General features: G+C 35.4%; 4 protein-coding genes, 1 long non-coding RNA gene and 1 pseudogene across 6 annotated transcripts; 3 read left to right on the top strand and 3 right to left on the bottom strand.

The window, feature by feature from the left end:
- LOC111374173 overlaps positions 1-1,075 on the bottom strand; it is a 6,200-nt pseudogene extending 5,125 nt beyond the window's left edge.
- Positions 1,076-1,960: 885 nt separating this feature from the next.
- LOC111374208 (aspartate carbamoyltransferase 1, chloroplastic-like) lies at positions 1,961-5,598 on the top strand. 2 transcript variants are annotated; one of them, XM_022996852.1, is made up of 7 exons: positions 1,961-2,058; positions 3,160-3,732; positions 3,801-3,940; positions 4,100-4,273; positions 4,478-4,714; positions 4,897-5,007; positions 5,366-5,598. In XM_022996852.1, exons 2-6 carry the CDS (start codon positions 3,177-3,179, stop codon positions 5,002-5,004), a joined length of 1,215 nt encoding a protein of 404 aa, XP_022852620.1. In that variant the 5' UTR covers positions 1,961-2,058; positions 3,160-3,176; the 3' UTR covers positions 5,005-5,007; positions 5,366-5,598. The 2 variants fall into 2 exon arrangements, with proteins under 2 accessions (XP_022852620.1, XP_022852621.1); XM_022996853.1 differs by lacking the exon at positions 4,100-4,273.
- LOC111374207 (endoglucanase 11-like) lies at positions 5,569-9,346 on the bottom strand. The gene is made up of 5 exons (XM_022996851.1): positions 9,020-9,346; positions 8,445-8,657; positions 7,985-8,185; positions 7,243-7,497; positions 5,569-6,282 (listed from the first exon to the last, which is right to left on the bottom strand). Exons 1-5 carry the CDS (start codon positions 9,227-9,229, stop codon positions 5,641-5,643), a joined length of 1,521 nt encoding a protein of 506 aa, XP_022852619.1. The 5' UTR covers positions 9,230-9,346; the 3' UTR covers positions 5,569-5,640.
- Positions 9,347-12,318: 2,972 nt separating this feature from the next.
- LOC111374206 (small ubiquitin-related modifier 1-like) lies at positions 12,319-15,751 on the bottom strand. Its single transcript, XM_022996850.1, has 3 exons — positions 15,437-15,751; positions 12,894-13,043; positions 12,319-12,630 (listed from the first exon to the last, which is right to left on the bottom strand). Exons 1-3 carry the CDS (start codon positions 15,512-15,514, stop codon positions 12,562-12,564), a joined length of 297 nt encoding a protein of 98 aa, XP_022852618.1. The 5' UTR covers positions 15,515-15,751; the 3' UTR covers positions 12,319-12,561.
- Positions 15,752-19,939: 4,188 nt separating this feature from the next.
- LOC111374172 lies at positions 19,940-21,472 on the top strand. The gene is made up of 2 exons (XM_022996800.1): positions 19,940-20,531; positions 21,206-21,472. Exons 1-2 carry the CDS (start codon positions 20,118-20,120, stop codon positions 21,470-21,472), a joined length of 681 nt encoding a protein of 226 aa, XP_022852568.1. The 5' UTR covers positions 19,940-20,117.
- A 1-nt stretch (position 21,473) lies between these two features.
- On the top strand, positions 21,474-21,941 carry LOC111374205. The gene is made up of 2 exons (XR_002699093.1): positions 21,474-21,618; positions 21,714-21,941. It is a non-coding gene; the product is annotated as an uncharacterized LOC111374205 (long non-coding RNA).
- Positions 21,942-23,040: the final 1,099 nt, after the last annotated feature.

Here is a 23,040-nt window from a genome sequence, read left to right as displayed (position 1 = left end):
TATGATCCGATCAATTACGAGATATGGAGTTGTGTCAATCTTGATCATCGATCATATCTTTCACTCCACTATTAAGTCAATATGAATCGAAAACTCATTTTCGACTTATGAGTACATCTTGGCCAAGGATTTCATCATTGACTTAATTGAATGAAACACAGATCATAATCTCCTACTATCTAAGAGTGACGAATCCTTTATTGATCAATCACAACCTTCATACGATTCTTGACATACCCGAACGATGTCGTATTAGCGGCCCTTTTCAGAGCAACATCCGACACCGCCAAAGTATGACTGTCCTCATATAAGGTACCATGACGACCTCAAGTCAAAGGACCAATTTCACTACCGAACGTTAGAGATTAACCACCGACACTCAGATAGTTATCCATGTGGAATCTCTCGACGGGTCTCCAATGTTTTGTTCTATAACAAACATCCACGTGTTCATTTAAGTGTCACCACACTTTAACTTGTGAGATCAGCTACTTACTTCACAAGTAAGAAATGCCACACGTGATGGTCTATCCGTAATAACGATATCCGTATCTCGTTATTACTTACGACCACGGATGATTTAAGATTCAATCTGATGTAATTTGTATCTCACAATCACAACTCCTTGTGATTAACAAATTACAAATATTTGAATCTACGGACTCTATTATTTATTTAATTGTCTATTAATTAAATAATAGATCTGCCATTTAATTGCATTAATTATATATAAAAGTATTTATGTCCAAAGTCGATTGGACCTAGGGCATAATACTTACAGCAAATTGGTGTCCAATAGCACGTTTTCGAGGTCGGAGCTTAATTCATTGGCCGGTCGATTGAGTCCTCCTCCTGATTTCGCCATTTTTGCTATATGTATAGAAAGAAGTTTGATTCTGAGCATTCCATATGTAGTTGAGAAATTGGAATTTTATAGACGCTGCTGCTTCTATCTCAATTCAACTGAATTCAAGTTGACATGGTTATATTAATGTCTAGTTGATTAGGTCACCAACGCTACGATGCATGAATTTAGTCTTCGTTGATCGATCAAATTTCAATTTTAATTACGCATTTCATAAATAGTAAGATTCGATATTATTCTTCTTAAATAATTACTAATAGTTTTAGACGAACGTAGCATATGTGCATATGTATAGACCTAATTATGGCATCAGGCATTAGTCTTGTTTAGCTCTCATGACACGAGTGTTTGAACATGCAGGTACACTTGTCTTGGACATTGGATGTGTTGGAAGAGTTTCGAAGTGTCCATGCAAGGGTGTTTTGAGAAAATAATTAGGTAATGTTTGGTGGAATTAAAATCAGATTATTATTAGATTTTAATAAAAGTTAATGAAATATGTAGTCGAGAAATTAAGGATCCCATAAAGATGTCTGGTTAAAATTAATTATTGACTTTAACTCGAATTAAAATCTTGATTTTAATCCGTATCAATCATGAGTTAGATATAGTATGAGGTAGAGATATTTTTTTTTAAAGTATATTAAAGCCTTTGTTTGAAAATGCCTTAGGAGATTATAAATCAGGGAATTCCATGATATATGTGGTTAAAGAAAAGAGTAAAATCGTGAATATAAATCAAAAAATTTTCCTTTTTCAGCTACTCATTTTTTCAAAAAATAATATTCCACGCATTTTCATTTAATCCAAACGGGGGCTTATTTTGCTACAGGTCATTTTGAGTCCTCTAAAGATTGTACTTTATTTTTTCTAAAAATTAGCCGACTATCAAACACGTTATGAATCTCATTAACAATTGCATAAAATAAAATAAAATTTTAAAAAAATTACACTATTTTTTAATTAGAGTAGAGCTTATTTTAATAAGTCTATTGAAATCGTGCAAGAGCACACGCGCTTTTAGCTTTACAGCGATTTTTACGCGAAAGATGGAAGGGGACCGTTTGGATATTTCAAAAGCCCTTCCCTATTTGAACTTAAAACTTCTCCGCCTCCACCCTACTTCTGAATAATCCACATTGCCTTTTTCCGTATTAATTTGCTATTCAAGTAAATTTGGCTTCTCTGTGCGGGTAATTCTTCTCTGTTGCTTACATCGTAATGGGTGTTTTTCTGTATGAATTATTTACGCATATATCTCTGTTTTTATCTATATATATTTCTTTAATCAATCATTATAATTTCGATTCATTTGCCTCATTTCGTTTCCCTGTGGTCGTTGATATTGAGTTTTGGAATCCATCTTAAACGGTAATCTTGCTGAGAGAGAGGAGGAATAGTCTTGATTATTGTTTTCATATATAAGCTAAGTTCTATTTTACCTTAATTTGCCTTTGTAAGATGGTGGTTCATTTGAGAAAAAATGGGACTCCTGGGGATTGAATAACTCGTTTGAGCTTGTTGGGCTCTTAATAGGGTTTTAGTAAATTTAAATTGATAAGTTGGTTAGCAAGAATGAGTTCATACATTTGGCTAACTGGAAGTTCAACCAAACTGTGCTTCACACTTTATTGATGTGAACATTCGGCAATCAGGGATATTTCAAGAAATAACCTACCTTGAATATCCAAGGGCCTCTATTGCCATCGAAAGTACCATAAAATTTCAGGAGTGTTATAGGATCCCTGTCTCGTTGTGTTGGTTTCTACTTTGGCATAGGTGTTTGGGGAATATCTTGGTAGACACATAGAGAATTATGTTCATAAGATTGAAGCAATCGAACTAGTTAGAAAGCGAGGGATAGACTATAACTGTCATATGAGGTTACTAAGGTTCTAGTTGATTTGGATTTTGCAGTAGATCTGACAATGTACGAATGGATTGAAATGTTTGAAAAAGGATTCACATAAAATAACATTTATGGCTCCCATTTTTTCCAAATTTTAATGTTTGAAATAGTGTTTTTTTGAAGAATGTGTGGTCAAAAGAATGAAAAGTTTTCGATTTACGTGTATATTATTTTATAGAAGATTGTGTGGTTGAAAATAAGAGAGAGAAAAAAATGAAAGAAAATGGGGGCAAGTTTGTTGATAGTTGTATTCTTAAGAGAAAATTTATTAGTTCGGCATTGTATCTGTTTTCCTCTTTTCTGAATTGTTTTGCTCGTATTATCATTTTTTATTTTTGATTCTAGAAGAGATTCTTTTTCTTTTTTTTTTCCTTTTTTCCATCAGGTTGTTCTATTTTCTCTATGGCATCATCTTCTGCATTTTCTACATGGACTTTGAATGGAAGTTCAGTTGTTCCAGAGGCAACAAAGAACTTTGGTGGGATTATTTGCCACTATCAGACCGGTTGCTTTAAAGAAACAGTTCGCTGTCTGTCCATGCGTGTATCTGCTGACATGCCACATTCATGGGAATTACCTAATGACAAACTAGTTGCCTCTGGTCTAGGAAGGCTGTCACTCAAGAATAAAGTCCAGTGCAGTGCGCTGGAGGTTGACATGAAACCTTCATATTCAGTGGGAAATAAGTTTCAACTTGAAGATGTTATTGAAGCTCAGCAATTTGACAGAAATACTCTCAGTGCAATTTTTGAAGTGGCTCTTGAGATGGAAAAGATCGAGAAGAACTCAGCCAGAAGTCAAATTCTCAAGGGGTATCTAATGGCCACTCTTTTTTATGAGCCCTCGACTAGAACTAGGCTTTCATTTGAGTCTGCTATGAAACGTTTAGGTGGGGAAGTTTTGACTACAGAGAATGCACGAGAATTCTCCTCAGCGGCAAAAGGGGAGACATTGGAAGGTAGTCTTTGCGTTGGTACTTAAAATTTTGTGTATAACCCTTGGTTCTAATCTCAGATTGATATCCAGATACCATAAGAACAATTGAAGGATACTCTGATATAATTGTGTTAAGACATTTTGAAAGTGGTGCTGCCAGAAAAGCAGCAGCAACAGCCAGTGTTCCCATTATTAATGCGGGGGATGGCCCTGGGCAGCATCCGACTCAGGTTGTCTAATGAATCCTTTAAGCTTGTCTGCATTTTCTTATGTTTCAAATGGAGGTTTATATAATATATTTTGTAAATGTGCTGGCCTTGTTTGGGCATTTGTGGTATGTTCATTTTTTATAAGTCATTTATATACTTCTCTCCTCTGCAAATTAACAGGCTCTCTTGGATGTGTATACTATTCAAAGAGAGATAGGAAAACTGGATGGTATAAAAGTTGGACTTGTTGGAGATCTTGCTTATGGAAGGACGGTTCGCTCGCTTGCGTATCTACTTGCGCAATATGAGGACGTTAAAATCTACTTTGTGTCTCCTGAAGTCGTAAAAATGAAAGTATATATCCTATGTTTCACTATCTCCCCAGTTTCTGTCTGAAGTGTAATGTTATTGTGAATGAAGCAACATGGACATAATGAATTCATTCAGTGGAATAATAGAAAATCAGATGCAAGTATCAAATTGTTTCTTTCTTTTTGATTGATAAAACTTGGAGCATATTTTAGATATGAAGTACTTATATTCCATCTCTTATTTCAGAATGATATAAAAGATCATCTGACATCATCAGGAGTTGAATGGGAAGAATGTTCTGATCTCATGGAGGTGGCTTCAACATGTGACGTGGTATATCAAACCCGAATCCAGCGAGAAAGATTTGGAGAGAGAGTTGATCTATATGAAGAAGCTCGAGGCAAGTACATTGTGGATCGGGATGTCTTGGGTGTAATGCAGAAACATGCAGTTGTGATGCATCCTCTGCCAAGGCTTGATGAGGTGCTCTATGACTCATGTTTGTTGTTGTCTTGTTCTTAAGCCTTCATTTCTTCTTCGTGTCCCTTGATGGCATGTTTCGTAAAGGTGGATTAGATGGTGTAAGAGTGTTAAATAAGAAAAAGGTTGAAATGTTTTCTAAAACAGGCACTAATTGCTCTATGTTTTTCCTGGCATGTATCTAGATTACTGTTGATGTGGACATGGATCCAAGGGCTGCCTATTTTAGACAAGCAAAGAATGGTCTCTACATCAGGATGGCTCTTTTGAAGCTTTTACTTCTTGGTTGGTAAGAGGTAGGTAGTCGTTCTAGAACTCCCAATTTTTGGTTGATCGGTGAGAAATGCATGCTTTTTCCAAATTTTCAAGAGAGTTTTTTTCGAGGACGCAGTTTATGGATATGCAAGTTAAATTTTGAAACTCTGTTCCATGATTTTGATATGAAGATTGAATTGATCGGTGAGAAATGCATGCTTTTTCCAAATTTTCAAGTGAATTTTTTATTTTGAGGACACAGTTTATGGATATGCAAGTCAAATTTTGAAACTCTGTTCCATGATTTTGCTATGAAGATTGGATGACAACAAATGTTTTTATTTTCTTATGTTTTCCATTTTTGTGGCTGGTTTCTAAGATAAGCAATTTCTTTTTCAGCTAAGCATGATGGGAGTTACTGAAGTTTTCAGTGGCCATGCGGCCCACTCCAAAAGTCTTTCCGAATTTTGGTATGTCTTTCGAATGATGCTTGTATTTTTCAATATAGAATTTCACAAATGCCATCTTTGAAGGCAAAGAACTTGCATTTTCAAAACTTCAGTATATCATACTTTTGTATTTCTCGACATGAGAATATCTTTGAAATGGAAATACAGCCACTTTTTGGCTCCCCCCCGCCAACACCCTGCCCCCACCAACAAATTTCTTTACAATTAAATGGAAGAAATCAGGGGTAAACTAGTGTTCAATACACTCAATTTGGCAAAAACCCCAACAAGCGGCGCTGTATTGTACGTGCAAGCTTCTGTTTGTATGAAATTCCCTCTTCTGTCCCTGAATTCATCCGTATTATCTGGTCCACCCACCAGAGCTCCAGCAAGAACATTCAGGTTTGGACCCTGACGTCCAAACCAGTTGTCATATCCCTGAGTGCACCCTACAAAGCCCTTGCTTTCTCTATATGATTCCATGGATGCACCCCTATGGTGCACCCACAAGGGATAGGCGGGTCCATAGCCAACCAAGTAGCTCACTCCCATAGGATTAGAACCCAGAATGTAGTCTACTTGGGATTTGACAAGGGATAGGATCTCATTTGGACCCACTAGATCTCCATTACAACTGATTATTTGATTGGTAGATTCAAGATAATCAGAGTAGACAGTCAATAAAAATGATGCACTGGAAACGTACTGCATGTTATTCCATTGGCGGGTGTACAGGAGCCCACCTGGGGTGCGTCGTACATTAGTCGAATTGTTTTTGTTCAGGCAAGCACATATGAAATATTCTGCCTTTGAACGGTATTCTTGGAGGATCTTGCTTTGTTTTTCATTCTTTCCTTCTACTGGCAACTGCAAGAGAAGGAAACATAGATTTTTAGCAAATAATATCTAGAAAATGTGCACAATATTGAACAATAGGGTACATTACGTTTGGTGGGATCTTAATATTTTCTTTTTTCTTTTTTAACAATGGCTAGCATCGTCCGGTCCCATTATAAAGAAACATGTCATTGCTTTACATTGGATTCTTTTAGGGCAAAACTTGATCACTTTTTGTCACTACTTTTTATGATTAATCTCCCGCTAATTATACTTCAATCAAGAAAATGCCTTTAATTTGAAAGTTGAGGTATAAAATGAAAGTGATTTGGTACTTATGAGGCTGGTGATGACAGAATAGAAGGTGAGTCCAATCCCAACACCCACCCATTTATGAGGGTGGATTGTAGAGGGGTCCCTTTTGTTCCACTGGAATAAATGTTAATTATGACATGGATCTCATAGTTGAATCTTTATTACAAGATACACTGATTCTAAAAAATAATTATTGAAGATAACACCAAAATAGAATAAAAAATGCCATATTGCCCAAATTAAACTTTTCCAGGACTGCATTATGCCATGTGCAATCGCAAGTAAAGTGCAAATGCAAATGCAGGTATGAATAAGGTTGCAAAGGGGTTTATTTTTGAACATCAGCATGATGGGACTCCACCAAATTTTTTCGATGCACACTGTACTTCATTTCGATTGTTACAACTTGATCATTCTTTTCATATTCAATAGTTAGATTTTTTATTTATTTTTTAAACGACTAGATTATCACACCGTATTTTTACTCAGTTAAACTAACAGACTAATAGACATTGGACGAAGTAAACGTATTTGATATAAAATGAAGTTCAGTGAACAAGTATAAATTTCAGCAAAAGTTCAAAAGAAAGACTTCATGCAATTACCCACTTAAAATTGGATGCATAATGGCCAAATTAAACTTTTCCATGCGCAAGAAAGAGAGTAGGGTTGTACCATTGCAGCTATGATTTGGACACCAGCATACTTGACGTCCCAGCTGAACTCTGTGATGGCCCAAGTGATCCCACCAAAGGACTCGGCATTCTCTATAACATAATTCAAGTAATATAGGTTGTCGGTGGCTTTGTATAGCCACACAGCTGCCCATAACAACTCATCCATGTATCCGCTCACCGACGTATAATATCCCTTTGCTACTCCAATGCTGTTGTCGTATTTTCCTCTATACTTGTCACCAAACTCGAACAACTGCATAACAAATCCTCGTAATTTAATGAATTAATTATACCTGTACTCATATGGTACGTTTAAACAAGAAGTATGCCTTCTTTTACTAAAAATTCTTGTTTTTTACCAAAACCAAACGGGAACTATCTAGTGCTATATTCAAACGTCATTAACCAACACGCCACAATAATAATAACTAAAATTGCGTTACAAGATACAATTTGAATAAACAAGTTCTTGGCTTCGTTATGAAAATTGTACGTGGATATACATTTGAAAACTGAAATTTAAATAAATAAATTTATTTTTTAACTAACAACCTAAGCTTTAGAACGAAACCATTTAGCATATTTTAAGGAACTTTATAAAAATGCATCAATTTAATAAGACTTCCTATAATATGCTTAAGTAGTAGTTTTGGTGCACAAAAAAGCAGATTACGTTGAGCCCTTGTTAAATTTGGTAAAGTTCTACTTTGTCTCGCTGCTTAACAATCTAATTAACTTACTTGTTGTGCGTGATCCAAAAGCAGGAGGGAGTAATGTGGGTTTGTTGTCCTAAACACAATGGCCGCCGCCGCCATGGCCGCCGCCGTTTCTCCGGCGACTTCGGAGCCTGGGTGCTCCTCATCCACCTTGTAAGCACGCCGGGAAGTCGTCATATCCTCCGGCCGCTGCCAACAGAGGTGGTCGGTGTCGCCATCACCGACCTGCAAAATATCATCACGTCATTCACTTTTGTGCCCCCAAATTACCACGAAAATTACGAGTAATTTCTGACACTGCAGTAATGGACCCACGCAGAAATTGAGGAGAAACTGTTAAGACCGAAAATTCAAAGCATTTTCTGGCATTATTGGAGGATATTGTTCACACTTTTTGAAAATTGTCGGCAGCCGTGCATATAATGCGCTTCTTTTGTTCAAATTTTCAAAAAAGCACCCAAATAGAGAGAAAATTTTAAATTACCTGAGCCCAAAGAACATGTGGATGAGTATGTGCTTTAATGAAATAATCGGTTCCCCATTTGATAGCTTCGAGGGCATGGCGATATTCCCCTGCATCCACAATCCGATCCCTGTACTCAACAACACTCCATGAAAGCATTGTAATGGTAAAAGCCATTGGAAGACCAAATTTAACATTATCACCAGCATCATAATAACCACCAACCAAATCCACCTGTTTCAAGCAAAAACCATACATAATAAACTTCACGAATTCTAATCAAAATTACAGAGTAAATAAATGTGAATAATCAGAGTAACATACAACCAAATCCACCACTTTCAAGCAAAAATCACTCACAATAATGAATAAACTACACATATTTTGACCAAAATTTTACAATAAATGCTTCATCACACAAATGTGGGATAATGATAGTGATGTCCAACTAAATCCACCAGTTTCAAGCAAAAAACCACACAATAAACTTCACAAACCTCATCCACCTGTTTAAGCAAAAATGATCACATATTCACAAATTTCAATAAAAAAAATTCACAAAGAATGTTGAAATGTGGATTTTTAAGTGATCGGACCCCCTGTTCTAATCCGTCGGTGAGGCCGGAATGATGGCGCCAAGTGACTCTCTGGTTGTACGGCAAGCGGCCGGAACGCTGTGCTTCGAAGTATAGGAGACTCTTGGAAAGGGCTTCCCCATAGTTGAATGATTCAGAGAACTGAAATGCATTGAACAGTGAAATTACAGAAATAAAAAATGGAAAAGGCTTGCATTTGCATTGCCTCATTCTTTTCGTGTTGGTTTCTGCTTTCGCTATCTGTGGCAGAGCTACTGCCTTTGCCTCTATATATACCCATGCCAGGCACGTGCCTACGTTTGTGTTTATTTTTAGAGCAAAAGAGTATCTGCAAAACTTCGGCTTCAAACCTTGTTAAAAATTGATAAAAGTTTATCGATCTCACGAATATGTGCGGTGAAAAGTGAATAAAAGTCATGGATATAATGACAGCCTATTTGGGAGTGATTTTTTGGTCCAAAAAATTAATTTTTTGACCGTTATTTCATTATTCCATCCGTCATATTCGACTTCTTCTCTCACAGGTGCACCACACCTTTCTCCTAACGGTCAAAAAATCAATTCTCAAAATTACTCCCAAACAAGCTCTGAATGTGTAGTCAAAAGTGAAATTTAATCCAATTTAACTAGCTTTTTAACAAATAAGCAATTTATTTATTTGAACTGCGAAATTAGAAATGTATAATGAGGTCAAAATTCCACACGACCCAACAAGGCTAGTCACAACCAACATAAAAGTAGATCGTAGTGGGCTAATATGCTGCTTACACCAAGCTACCAAGAAAGGGGTTTCGTGCCGATCTTTTACAAACAATTTTTATATGAAATTGGTACATGTCAAAAAAAATAATGATAATTAGCCCTTGTCTGATTTTTATTAATTAAATATCACTTATCTTCCACACTTATTTTTAACTATACATTCTCAAATAAGTTTTATATTTCTTACATTTTAACCACATATTAAAATAATAGGTGGAATTACGCGACTCATTTAATTTCAACTTTCATTTAGCCTATTATCTAGCGCCAACAACCACAATTTGGATAGCGTTAATGTGACATTAAATGATAAGTAAAGCTAAATAACTCATTCAATTTCATCTTTCATTTAGTATATCATCTAACGCCACCTAAATTAAGGTTATAACCCCAATAAGGCTACGTAGCATTATTCAAATAAAAATGTTGCAACCCCAGTTTAGGTAGCGTTAATGTGACATTAAATGATTAGGTGGCGCTAATATGACATTGAATGATACGTGGAGTTAAATGACTCATTAAATTTCACCTTTCATTTAACCTATCATTTAGTGCCACTTAAAATGAGGTTACAACCTCTGTGAGATTATGTAGCATTATTCAAATAAAAAATGAAAGGATAAAGTCAACAACCAAATATTTCTCATCTATCCACTCGTTTATATATAGTATATATTAGACTTCGTTTGACCCCCCATTATTCGGAATTTTAATGGGTTGGAATAATTTTTTATTTAAAAAATGTGTGATTAAAAAAGAAAAAAAAGTTTTGAAATTAAGTGTAATATTATTTTATTATAGAACGTGTGATTGATAAGAAGAAAAGAAAAAATGAATTAGTATTTTAATGAGACCAGACATGGCTTAATGTGTAACATCTCAAAGCAGATCGGATTAGACAATGTTAATTAATTACCATTCCTTAATCTTGGAGTGCTGTGCTAGACATGTCTTAACCGACATAATTACATGATACATTTTTTCCTATTTTGAATAATTAATAAGTAAATTTGTCCAGTGATGTCTTGGTAAGTTGGTTAGCATACTGGAAAGTGATAGAAATGATTCTATTTAATTATTACTTATGAGTAATGTTATTTGTAGTCTTTCATTACTGTACTCGTTCCACGTGACGATTAGTGATTTGATACATTAATATAGTAATTTTTTATTGCCTCATACATCAAATCATTAATCGCGACGTAAAACAAATACAGTAGTAAGTGACTGCAAATAGAATTATTCTTTATGTATTTAAAAGTCTTACTCTTTCAAGTCCGTAGCATCATTCGTTTTTCGGTAGGTGTAGCAAGGGCTTGATATTATTGCTTTTGTTGACACCTATTTTCTACGTATTGGGTTACACTCCCTTATGTGTCAAAAATATGGTCATTTATTGAAAAATAATACTAGTTGCGATCAGTTCGCAATCATCATACGCCCACATACATATGGCGATTATTGATTTGATGCATTAATGTGGTATTTATCAAATTATTAATCGCCATATGTATGTTATGTAGGACAACTTTGACAATCAGCAACTGCAAGTAGCATTACTGTTTATTGAAAAGGTGGTATTAAGTCAATGCACCAAAATCAGCCAACTCATCAAGGTGTAAACCAATGTGTTTATTCTTGATGCCTAACCCTCTAAAAACCCTCGACCCCCACAGCCCGACGAAGCCATCAAACCAAACCCAGGTTTTATAACAGCCATCCTCCACCCTGACTACCCTCCCCCAACGATGCCACCAAACCAAACCCAGGATTTATACCATCCTCCATATATTTCAGCATTTGTTGGTAGCCATTCTTTTAGAACTTTATTTTTCTCATACTGTGAACAAATTTAAATAAAGACACAGTTGGCCAAGAGCAAAATAAAAATGTATGGACAAAATCAACAACCAAATATTTCTCATCCATCCACACGCTTATATATATATATATACACACACACACGTGTGTAACCTCTCAAAGCAGATCGGATTAGACAATGTCAATAAATTTCTATTCCTAGTGCTAGACACGTCTAAACCTACATAATTACACAATACATTCTTTCCTATACCTAAAGCCATTCCTATCACGTTTAAATAAATAAATAGAACCATCCCTATTTTAAAATAATTAATAAATAAAATTGTTAAGTAAATGTCTTGGTAAGTTGGTTAGCATACTTATTTAAATGTGATTGGCATGGTTGTAGGCAGACATAGCACACGCTTGTGATATTACTGCTTTTGAAGCGTAACCCCCCACAACTCCACCCCCAACGAAGCCATCAAACCAAACCCAGGATTAATACCAGCCTTACTATCTATATTTTAAAAACGAAGACACTAGCAAGTTGAATTCTTGCCTGGAAGCTTAATTGGCATTATTCTGGATCTTTGTAGGATATGGTAATGCGCTTCAGGTGGTAGTTTTGTTCGAATAGAAGAACTTTAGAGGAGCTTCCTCATAAAACTCTTCTACAAGAAGTAAATGTCGGTGAATTTCATTATGTTCATCTCAAATAGCCACTCAAGAAATAACAAGAAACTAACAAGTAAAATGAAAACCAAAGCCCCTGAAACTGATCGGTTAACTGCCAGTTGAAACTATGCAATACTGATGCAAATTTCGACAACGGTCAGCAAGCATGTGGAGTCTAAAAGACGGTCAAAACACACCAAAAGACGAGGAATTAAAATATCTCAACTGCCGCTGTTAAATAAGTTTGCGGCACTAATTTATAATACATTTCCAAAAGGCATATGTGGACTCGACCTCCTTTACCATGCAGTTGTACCTCCGGTCTGATGAAGCATGGCATCTATCTCATCACCTTCCTCCATTTCCAGCTGTAAACAAAAAATGCAATTTAGGTGAATGAATAGCTTGCAAAAAAACGTAATTTCCCAAGAATGCAAAAGTGTGCAAGTGCGCAGAGAGAGAAAGCACAGGAAAAGTGAATTCATCAGAAGTCTACTCACCCTGGAAGGATCAAACAAAAATGCAACTGTAACTTTTATGTATTTTAGTGCGTGAATAGATTGTGAAGACGTGAACAGTTGCATGTTGTGTGTGAGTGTGTGAGAGAGAGAGAGAGAAATGGAAAGTTGACCTCGTCTGGAGTCTGCTCCGCTCGGAGGCGACGACCATCAAACAAGAAAGCAATTGAGTTAAATTCCACAGATTGTCTATCGCAATAAGCATTCATGAGCTTTTTCAGCTGTGTGTTTCTCTTAATTCTGAAAACTACTTCACTTCCATCCTGCATAAAGTAACTAGATTAGGCACTTCTACGAATAAATATCCATGCATCCAAATACCAGAATGTAGACGAACACCACTTTCTTCATCAAAAAACTTTAGAACCTTAAATTTACCTTTTCTTGACAATAAATTTATCTGAACTTCTTGACATGGTAAATGTTTAAATGGCTCAAAAGCACACTCTATTCAAAGACACTTGTGGTAGAATATGCTAACATCAATAATAAAATCATAAAAGGCCAAGGAGGCAAGTCATTTTTCAGTTGAATTAAGCTATTTGCACAATATTGGTTGACAAACATTGTTGACAGTGTTGGAGGTGACAAAATCCAGACCAATGAGATAAAAAACAATTTTTGACAGTTTTAAGAATGGATGGATATGAAGATGCTAACAAAGGTTGTCATCCATGATTGTACAAATAAGATTGTACAAGTAGGGTTGTTTTCAGATAATTTAACCATGAGAATAAGAGTGTTAAAATGTTACTAGCAGCAAAACTAAATAAAGGCAGTAGATAGAAGCACTTCTAGAGTTATAAACTATGATGCTCGGACTTGAGTACGAGTATAGATCAGATCTTTTATTTTTTAAAATATAGGATAATGGGACATGGCTAGGAGTCCAAATTTCGGACACGGATACGTGTGTACATCTTTCAAACTTCAATTTTTTTACTAATCCAAAATGTTATTTTGAATAAACAAAAATAAATTATTAACAAAGAAAAAATAAATATTGAATATGGGGTTAAGACGAATAAAATAGAATTTTGGAGTTTAATTTTCAATAATGGGAATTACGATATGTTATATAAAATAGAAAATTAGAGATTTGATTGCAATTTGGACCTAATGGAGTACTAAGTTGCATTATATAGAACCCATTTTCATTTTATACCAACGAAACCCTAAACCACCATTACAAAGAGAGAGAGAGAGAGAGAGAGAAAGAGAGAGAGAAGGAAAAAAGGAAGAAAATGGAAAGAAAGAAGAAAGAAAAAGAAGGAAAAAACTAACGCCGCCGCCGTCATTCTCCACCCTCTAAGCGGCGACGCTAGGTTTATAAAGAGTGAAAACAGGAAAGAAGAAACAGGGAAAGTAAAGGAAAGAGAGAGAAAAAAAAGGAAAGAAGAAAGAAGGAGAAGCAAAAAAGACGAAGTATCTAGTTGAAATTTGGAGGATCGGACACATATTCCATACCCATACCCATGTTGGACACTATTTCTGTATTTCAAAGAGTCTGAACATCAGAGGTTATAAATCTAGCACACACGACACAGACATACATACATAGGGTGATTGAAGATTGTGACTGGAGATAAAGGTCAAGGAACAGCTTTATATATCACTTGAAAGAGAAAGCAACAAACCAAAAAATAAATGAGCAAGAATATTCAGGTGGACCGATGACTAAACATGGCTTCATTCTTGAAACAATTGGTAAAATGGAACCATATGAAACTCACAATATATGCATACATTTCTTTGCTTTCATTTTTCTTTTAAATTAAATCCTCTCCAACAATCGGTATAACGCGGTTCAAAGGTTTGAAGTGGACCTCTAGTTCTAGTAACTCAACCAAAAACTAAGAGCATCTTTATCTTTACTACCAAGAGAATTCCGTTTGCAAAACAAATTTCTTCTTCTAAAAATAGGGGGGAACAGAGGAAGACTTCTCTTAGCCATTGACCAGTTATCCCCAGTGGAAGGGCTAAATGGTACCATAATCGAAGGGTTAAACTGTGCAGAAAATTGGCTAATCAGGAATTTCTTGAGAAAAACAAGTTTTTTAAGATTGTTTGGACGAGAAGAATTTTAAGTACTTTTCATTATTTTAAAACTTCCTTCTCAAGAAATTTCATCTTGACTAGTGATAACAATAGGTCAAGCTATAAAAAGTTTACTTCCTATATGAAACACGCTACATAAATCCTTCATCAGTAGAGGGTAGAACAACAACAATACTGTTCTCATTTTAAACAATCTTATACTCATAGGCACAGCAATCTGAACTGTAAAACCAACCCAGTAAGACTCTAATAATCAAAATATCTACAATTAAAACAACATAACAAATCTTGAAAACTATATAAGCTAGAAGAAAAATTACAAAGCATTTAGAATCTTAAATGGAAAACGGAAATTTTATCAACAACAACGCAGTATTCATTCTGAACATTCATATAAACATTAAAACACAAACAAATCCTTAAAAATGTTAAAAAAAAATACGTAGTTCTAAAACCCTAGAAACAAACTCCACTCTGATCGAGTAAATTAAAACATTATACGGCACAAAAACCTATCTAGAAAAACAAATTCAAAGCGTTTAAACGGGAAAAAAGGGGCGGAGGAAACAAGGAACATAAAAAAAAAAAAAATTGAAACCTGGCCTTTGACTTTAAGATTGATATGGATCGACTGATCTCCGGGCTTCTTGTCTTCGTCTTGAGTGACACCTGACATTGTCTAGTGGCCGCCGATCGCCTCTGCTTTGACGGGTTGAATTTTGGAATACTACTGCCGCTGTAGCGAGGTTTTGTGCCCTTGAGTGTCCACTTTTTAAGGATATAAAGAAGGGGAATCAATCAGGATTCTGGAGGTTACAGATAGACGGCTGAGGTGGGTTTAGGTCTAATCCGACGGCCAATTTTGAGTGGCTGAATCATTTCAGTACTTTTCTACGGCGTCGTGCTGTGGAAAAAACGCTGCGTAATATGTAAGCAATCAATGGGGTGGATGTGCCCTGGGGCATAGCCCAGTGGTGCAAATGATAGAAATGAAGTTATCTCACGTTTTACTGACAGTCGTAGTATGAGGGTTCGACTCCCGAGATATGGAATTGGACTTTTTGTAAGTCCAGTAAACAGGCAGCTCTTGTTCTCTGGCCTGTTGGAGCATATCCCGCGATTTACCTCCTTCACAAAACTCTAAAGGTGGAGCCGTGGGTGCCCTCAAGGTTGAGGTTCAACCTTTAATCAATGGGGTGGATGTGGATAATTGAACACTTCTTTGAGCCACATTATTTTTCATATAATACATTTTTAAATAATATATCGATGAAAAAAATGTGATTAAAAAATTTAAAAAAAAATTTAATTTACATGTAACATTATTTTCTTGAAGAATGTGTGATTGAAATTATATCAAATCACTGTTTAAAAATGTATTTTTTTTGAAAAAATGTGGCTCAAACATGACCTAAGTAATTGGATTTCTAAAAAATTTGGAAAATATTTCCTCTATTTTGGAATATTTACAAATAAGTCCACCAAGATCTACAATATTTTGAGGTCATGGAACCAAGTTTAACTTGACGGGTTTAGAGGTTCTAGTTCTGGTCGTATTTAAATTGAGTGATCAATGCAAGGACGACAAGATATATGTTCCTTCCAAACTTTATGTTTGATTTGAGAGGATGTTAGTCACTCGAACGTTGGCGAAATATCACTTTCCTTCTAATTTTGCTATGAAACTTCTTAATTCTGATTAAATTGTGGTTGTAAAGGTATCATGTTTTTTACTTTGATCAATATGAATTAGTATGCTCGAGTGATTAGACCTGCATTGAGAGACGGCAAGATTCAATAGTAGTCATTTATCAAATCCGTAGATAGCATTTGTGATGAGCTCAAAAATTTTCCCATGGCCTATTTTTCGTGTCGAAGCCTCAAAAAAGGAGGTTTGCACATGCTTAGCGACTTCTTACTATCTCATCTTACGTGCATTTAAAAATTTATAGAGTAAATCATCTACATTTGTCTGTGATGTGGCATAAATATATAGACCCTATGAAGAACTCTGTTTATATCTAAGGATGGCGTTTGATGGGTTGACTCAATATATTTTATAAGAATAAAGTTGAAGTGACTGAATTACTTGATAGAGGGGGTGATCGCTCCTCACATTTTTGCGTGCAGGTTCTCAAGTGAAATAAAAAATGTCGACCCCCCATGTGTGTGTTTGGTCATCCCCTATATTAGTGCAGCAAAACTCAATTTATAAACTTTATAAAATTATTTGAGGAAAAAACAGAAAGGAAGTTTTATGGAGAAAAAAATAGCATGAAAAGAAATGAGGAGGAAGCGTGAGAAGGACCCATTAAAATATAATTGTAATTAATTCGTCATATTTTATGGACAACATTTAAATGAGTATGATTTATAGCGTCACCGATAAAGTTTTATGTGATTATGTCACAATATTAATTCAATAGTTAATGTCTAATTATCGAGTTTAGATTTAGTTGTCCATTATAAAATCCTTTGAGGTCATGATGGTGCCTATTTAATAGATTACGAATTTCATAATTTGAATATATTTTCCGAGTTATTTCATTTTATTCCTAAAGCACTGAGATATTGATAAATAAATTGATACTATCCCATTGAAAAATTAAAGAATTTCAAGATAAAAATGAAAGTCCAATACTTGCTTAGGATTAAAGTCCTGCGTACAACAATTAAGTAAAATCAAATTTATGTGATCAATTTGACAAATTTCACGTGGTCCAATTCAATAATGGCAAAATGTCGCTCAATATTATTACTAAAATAAAAAACGCACCTTAATAAAATCAAGACAATCATATCAAAATAAAGTTTTCATTTTTATTTTTCAAACCTTGACAATAAAATTCAGATCGAATTACAAGTCGAATATTTTTTACTTAACAACTTAATCAATTGATTGATAATATTGAAACGATCCATGAACAAATGCAAGCTCAAATTATTACATCAAAATATAAACTAATACTTTCTTTCAAATTAACGTTATTTGGTTAATACATATAATTATCCCATGTAGCATTGTTCAACTAAAAACAGCTTCTTGTAAAAGAAGAAAGACGATGCTCGCGCTCCACACCCAATCATTTTGTTACAAACACGCAACATTGCACCAAATTCATTGACCTTTATCCATATACTTTATTCTCTCCTAAAACGGACTCTATTATCTTGAATTGTCCACTACATAAAGGTTGAACCTCAATTTTGAGGGTCTCCACCATCCTTTTTTTAGAGCTTTGTGAGAGATATAAATCGCGGGATGTGTTCCAACAGGTCAGAGATTAAGAGCTGCTTGTATACTGTGCCTACAAGGAATCTAATTTCATGTATCAGGAATCGAACCCCCACACTATGGCTGCCAGCAAGACGTGAGTTAACCTCACTCTTATCCTTTACACCACTGGGCTGTGTCCTGAGAAGCGAATTGTCCACTACATACATAATGCACTTGGTTGACAGAGTACACTTAAAGGTTTGTTTAATGTTATTATCTAACTTCAATTTTATTGGTGCCACCCAACTTAAAGGTTTGTTCAATGTTAATCACCTAACTTCAATTTTATTGGTGCCACCCAACTTAAAGGTTTGTTTAATGTTAATCATCTAACTTCAATTTTCTCGATTTTGATCGTTCAATTTATATTTTTATGTTAGATTGACCATTATATTTGTTGTTGGGGTTACAAAATGAATATATTGACATCAAACCAATAACTATTATTGATACAGCAATAATTCGATTTTGTGATTCGATTTCAATTTATTTGACAAAATGACGTTGATTTAGTGTCAAACAAGCTTCGATCATGCAAGAGGGTGACAAAACGAGTCGAGCCGCTCGTTGACACAGAGCCGAGTCGAGAACGGTTGTCTAAGTCTCTCGTAGTCATGCGCTAGCCATTAATTTTAGCCACAATCTCAAATGACATTGTTAAACTAAACAAATATGTAAGACTTATCAAATTAAACACACATCGATGTTGAGTAATCACGTTGAATAAATTTGTAAGTCGGGTGACCTTGTAAAACTTTTCTAGCAAATTTGACATTTAGGAATAAAATCATAAAATTTGGACACATCTCACGTGGAATGGACGGTTGCTGGGTTGGCCATTTACTTCATTGAAGGGGAACCAAACACGTTGCATTTGACATATCGCGTATGATTTCACAATTGCTTTATTGCCTCAGTCGATACCTACAGCTACTAATCAGGTGAACCTTGTGACACGTAAAAACGAAATTATGAATTTAATATTTATTTTAAAGTTTCTATGATCACGTCAAACAACCCTAATTGAGATGATTTATATGTCCCGATACGTGTTATTCGTTACACGACTTTTGAACAAAGTTTACACATTTTAGAACTTCAACGGAAGGGAAGGCGTCGTACTTCCTAATCGTAGTGCTAAGAAACAAGCTTGTCTGATGAGAAGTGTTGTATATAATCGATTCATGTCCAATAATTTAGTTTTGAGTCACTGAAAACAAAGTGATACTAGTCATCAATAACTCTGTCATAGAAGAGCTTACACTAGATACATGACTGACTTTGAACACTGTAGCAGCAAGCAGGTTAGCCAAGCAGTAGCATTTCATTGGACGACTTATTAAGCCACTTTTCTACTAGGATAGGTTAAACTTCCAACATCTATATATAATTCTGTGAAAAATTTCAAATAAATGCCTAAATTGTAATTTGTATAGACAAATTTTTTGGGTGCTAAGATCCAGTTCAAAACGATGTCCTAGATTGGAGGAAGTCCATTGTATTATGATGATGGTTAGGAAGATTTAGTGAGAACGAGATCTATCATTTTCTTATACATACAACTACGTGTGTCAGTTTTAGGGCTTTACTTAGCCTTCGATTGGTTTTGTTAATAATTGATTTTTTTGTAATTTGATTAAATTGTGAATTTTATTAAATGTGTAATTAAAATTAAATGTAAATTTTAGTTTAAACGTTTAGTAATTTATTTATTTATTTTAGTTATATCAATCAAGGACTTATGATAAATCAGTAATAGAAAGGGACCACATTCACCGCTGTCACCCGCCGTTTATTTCCAACGCAAACCAATATTTGGCCTAATGCACTGGTTCTCGCTTCTTACCGCAAAACCCTTATAATGTCACACCCCCAATATAAGCATTCGGTAAACCACCCAATAAACATTTTCAATCAGACCCACAAATTTCGGGTGTCTCTCTCTCTCGCAAAAAAAATATTGAAAAAAAATGGTCCTCGTCGAAGAAATTAAGATTTGATAATGGGGGACGAAACGTCAAGAGAATCCTTGTTGAATTCCGACAAGAACTTTGCTCTTCTAAGATGCGTGTCTCACGCGTACGATGAATTGCACAGCTTTCGTCGGTGGCTCAAATGGCTGTGCGTGGATCAATCCAATGCAAAGACTGCCTGTCTTTCGTGGTTCGTTTTCTTGGTATTTGCCATTCTGATCCCTGCACTATCGCATTTCGTGTTGGCTTGTAATGATTGCGACAACCGCCACAGCCGGCCGTACGACACCGTGATGCAGCTTTCTCTCAGCGGCGTCGCCGCCATTTCGTTTATTTGTTTATCGGTTTTTATAAGGAAATTTGGGCTGAGGAGATTCTTGTTCTTTGATAAGCTATATAATGAGAGCGAGACTGTCCGAAAGGGATACACAGAGCAACTCAATGTATGTATCTGCTTAAATTTTGTCTCTTTGAATTTTTGATCAAACGTTTATTTCTCCAACCCTTTTTTTCTGAACTGGGAAAGCTAATCATATATATGTATTTTTTGTGGGCGAGGGTGGTTTGTGGCGACTGGATGGTGGTTAGCCGGCGGTTTAGGTGGTGTCCCCCCGCCCCCCGGCAAAAATAAATAAATAAATATGGGGAAATAAGAGGGAGAGAGTAGTTCTCTAACTTATTAGTCACTCTTAGGTAACTTGTTCGTGTCAATTTACGTTGTCCTTTTTGTGGGGACTTTTCTTTTCGCTATAGGACCTGACCAGCAACTCTACATGGCTCTTATGTTGATGGAAAGTTATCTACAAATTTGTGTTGCTTTTGAATACTTTTATTTTCAAATTTCAGTAATAGTGGAAAAAAAGAGTTGATCTAGCTCTCGTGGTAAGAAAATTGTTATAAATGTGCTTGCTTTGTGTTCTTGATTTCACTCGATTCATCATTGCTCTTCTAGCAGTGGATTGGGACTTAGTCCATACGGTTTTTTGAATCTGATAACACCGTCTAATGTTGACTCGCCATGGAAGAATATTTAAGTTAAAATCCCGTTTATTGTACAGTGCTTTCTAATACATATTCCGTTACATAGTTATAATCAATTTTCGCTCTTTACGTGCAGAGATCACTGACAATCCTATTCATCTTTGTCCTTCCCTGTTTTGCTGCTGAGAGTGCTTATAAGATATGGTGGTATAGTTCGGGTGGAACCCGATTACCCTTCTTGGGCAATGCCATCGTGAGCAACACTGTTGCGTGCATCCTTGAGTTATGCTCATGGTTCTATCGAACGGTAGTCCTTTTTCTAGTATGTGTTCTCTTCCGTCTGATCTGTTACCTTCAGATTCTCCGTTTACAAGACTTTGCTCAGGTTTTCCAATCTNTATAGGAATCTCTTGAAGAAGTGACTACTTGAACGGAGACCAGTCGATCATTCTTTCTGCGATTAATTCCAGAAATTCACCGTGGTGAGGAATAAATTGTTGCTTGATTCCAGTCTGCAAAGTGAAGATGGAGAAATCAGTGATTGAGCATGTAAAGAGGCAGTTTATTCATTCAATGTTTTTGTATATTTTGTATCATTGTTTTTTAGTGTAATTATAATTAAATGACTCATATTAGGTTTGTAGGTAGATGGAATCATGAATAATTCAGTGGAAAGAAAAAGTGAGCTCGGCACGGACCAGAACTTGTTTCAAAATGAGCTTGAACTGTCTTTAGATCGAGTCAAGAGAGTCGAACTCGCGAGCCTACGAACGATTCGGCATATGTTTACCATCCCTACTGATAAGATAACGTTTGATTCAAAAGCATGTAAAATGTTTTGAGATTTTATGAAAAATTAATTTTTTGGACAAGTACATGGCAATTTATCAGATTTTTTAACGATATTGTATATCAAGACTACGGTAGCACCGATTAAATTTTTTTTATAGATTGAGTAGATTCTGCACCAACTGCAAAAGGTTAGGGACTAAAGTAGAAATTTTCTAATTTTTCCTTTTTTATTTGTTAAATAGAGTTTAGGGCATCTTGGATTTTAAAAATAATAATTGAAAAACTACAAAACCTTTTCTTCATTTCACGTATAACATGAATGCATAGGCCCCCGAACCATAATCCAGTGGTGCAAAGGACATGAGTGAAATAGTTTTAGCTTTACTGACAGTCGCGGTGTGAGGGTTTGATTCCTGAGATTTGAAATTGAACTCTTTATGAGCACAGTGTACATGCAAACTCTTGTTTTCTGACTTGTTGGGACACGTCCCGTGATTTACCTCACTCACAATGCTTCAGGGACAGGGCGGTGGGGGTCTCAAGGTTTGAGGAAATAAGTGAAAATTTAAAGCCCAAAAACAACTAACCAAGAGGGGGTGAATTGGTTATTTGAAACTTTTTCGAAAATAGACGCAAATTTAAGCAAATAACTATGAATAAATAAGATAACACAAAAGTAATAAGAGGAAGGAAAAGAGAGTGCAAACGATGTAATAAGGAGGTTCGATCCAATCACGATCTACGTCCCCCGTTACCAAACTCTTCGTCACGAGCAAGGCCTTTTTTCACTATCTTTGATTGACTTATGGTGCAATTCAACCCTTACAACGCTTCTGGTGACTTACAACTAAAGAGCACCGATCGTTTTACACGTTGAGTTTTTCGGAACCTCAACACGACCCACAATTTAATGAACAAGAAAATCAAAGTTACAATTGAAAAACTTTTCTCTTAACAAATGATATAAACACAACGAAATATTAAGAGATAATTAGGCACAACACTTCAATAAATCACAAAGAATATAGTTCAAGTGTTGTGTGAAAAACTTTTACTGAGACATATGATTTTTCAAAAAGTTACTCACTCAAAAAGTTTTTCAACAAATAAATATTTTGATCTCTTAAAAATTGAAAAACAAGTTAGATAAAATCAATAAATGACTCTCTTTAATACTCT

The sequence above is a fragment of the Olea europaea genome, unplaced genomic scaffold, assembly GCF_002742605.1.
Source record: "Olea europaea var. sylvestris unplaced genomic scaffold, O_europaea_v1 scaffold1216, whole genome shotgun sequence".
Classification (NCBI taxonomy): Eukaryota; Viridiplantae; Streptophyta; class Magnoliopsida; order Lamiales; family Oleaceae; genus Olea; species Olea europaea.
This window is presented reverse-complemented; position numbering and strand designations above follow the sequence as displayed.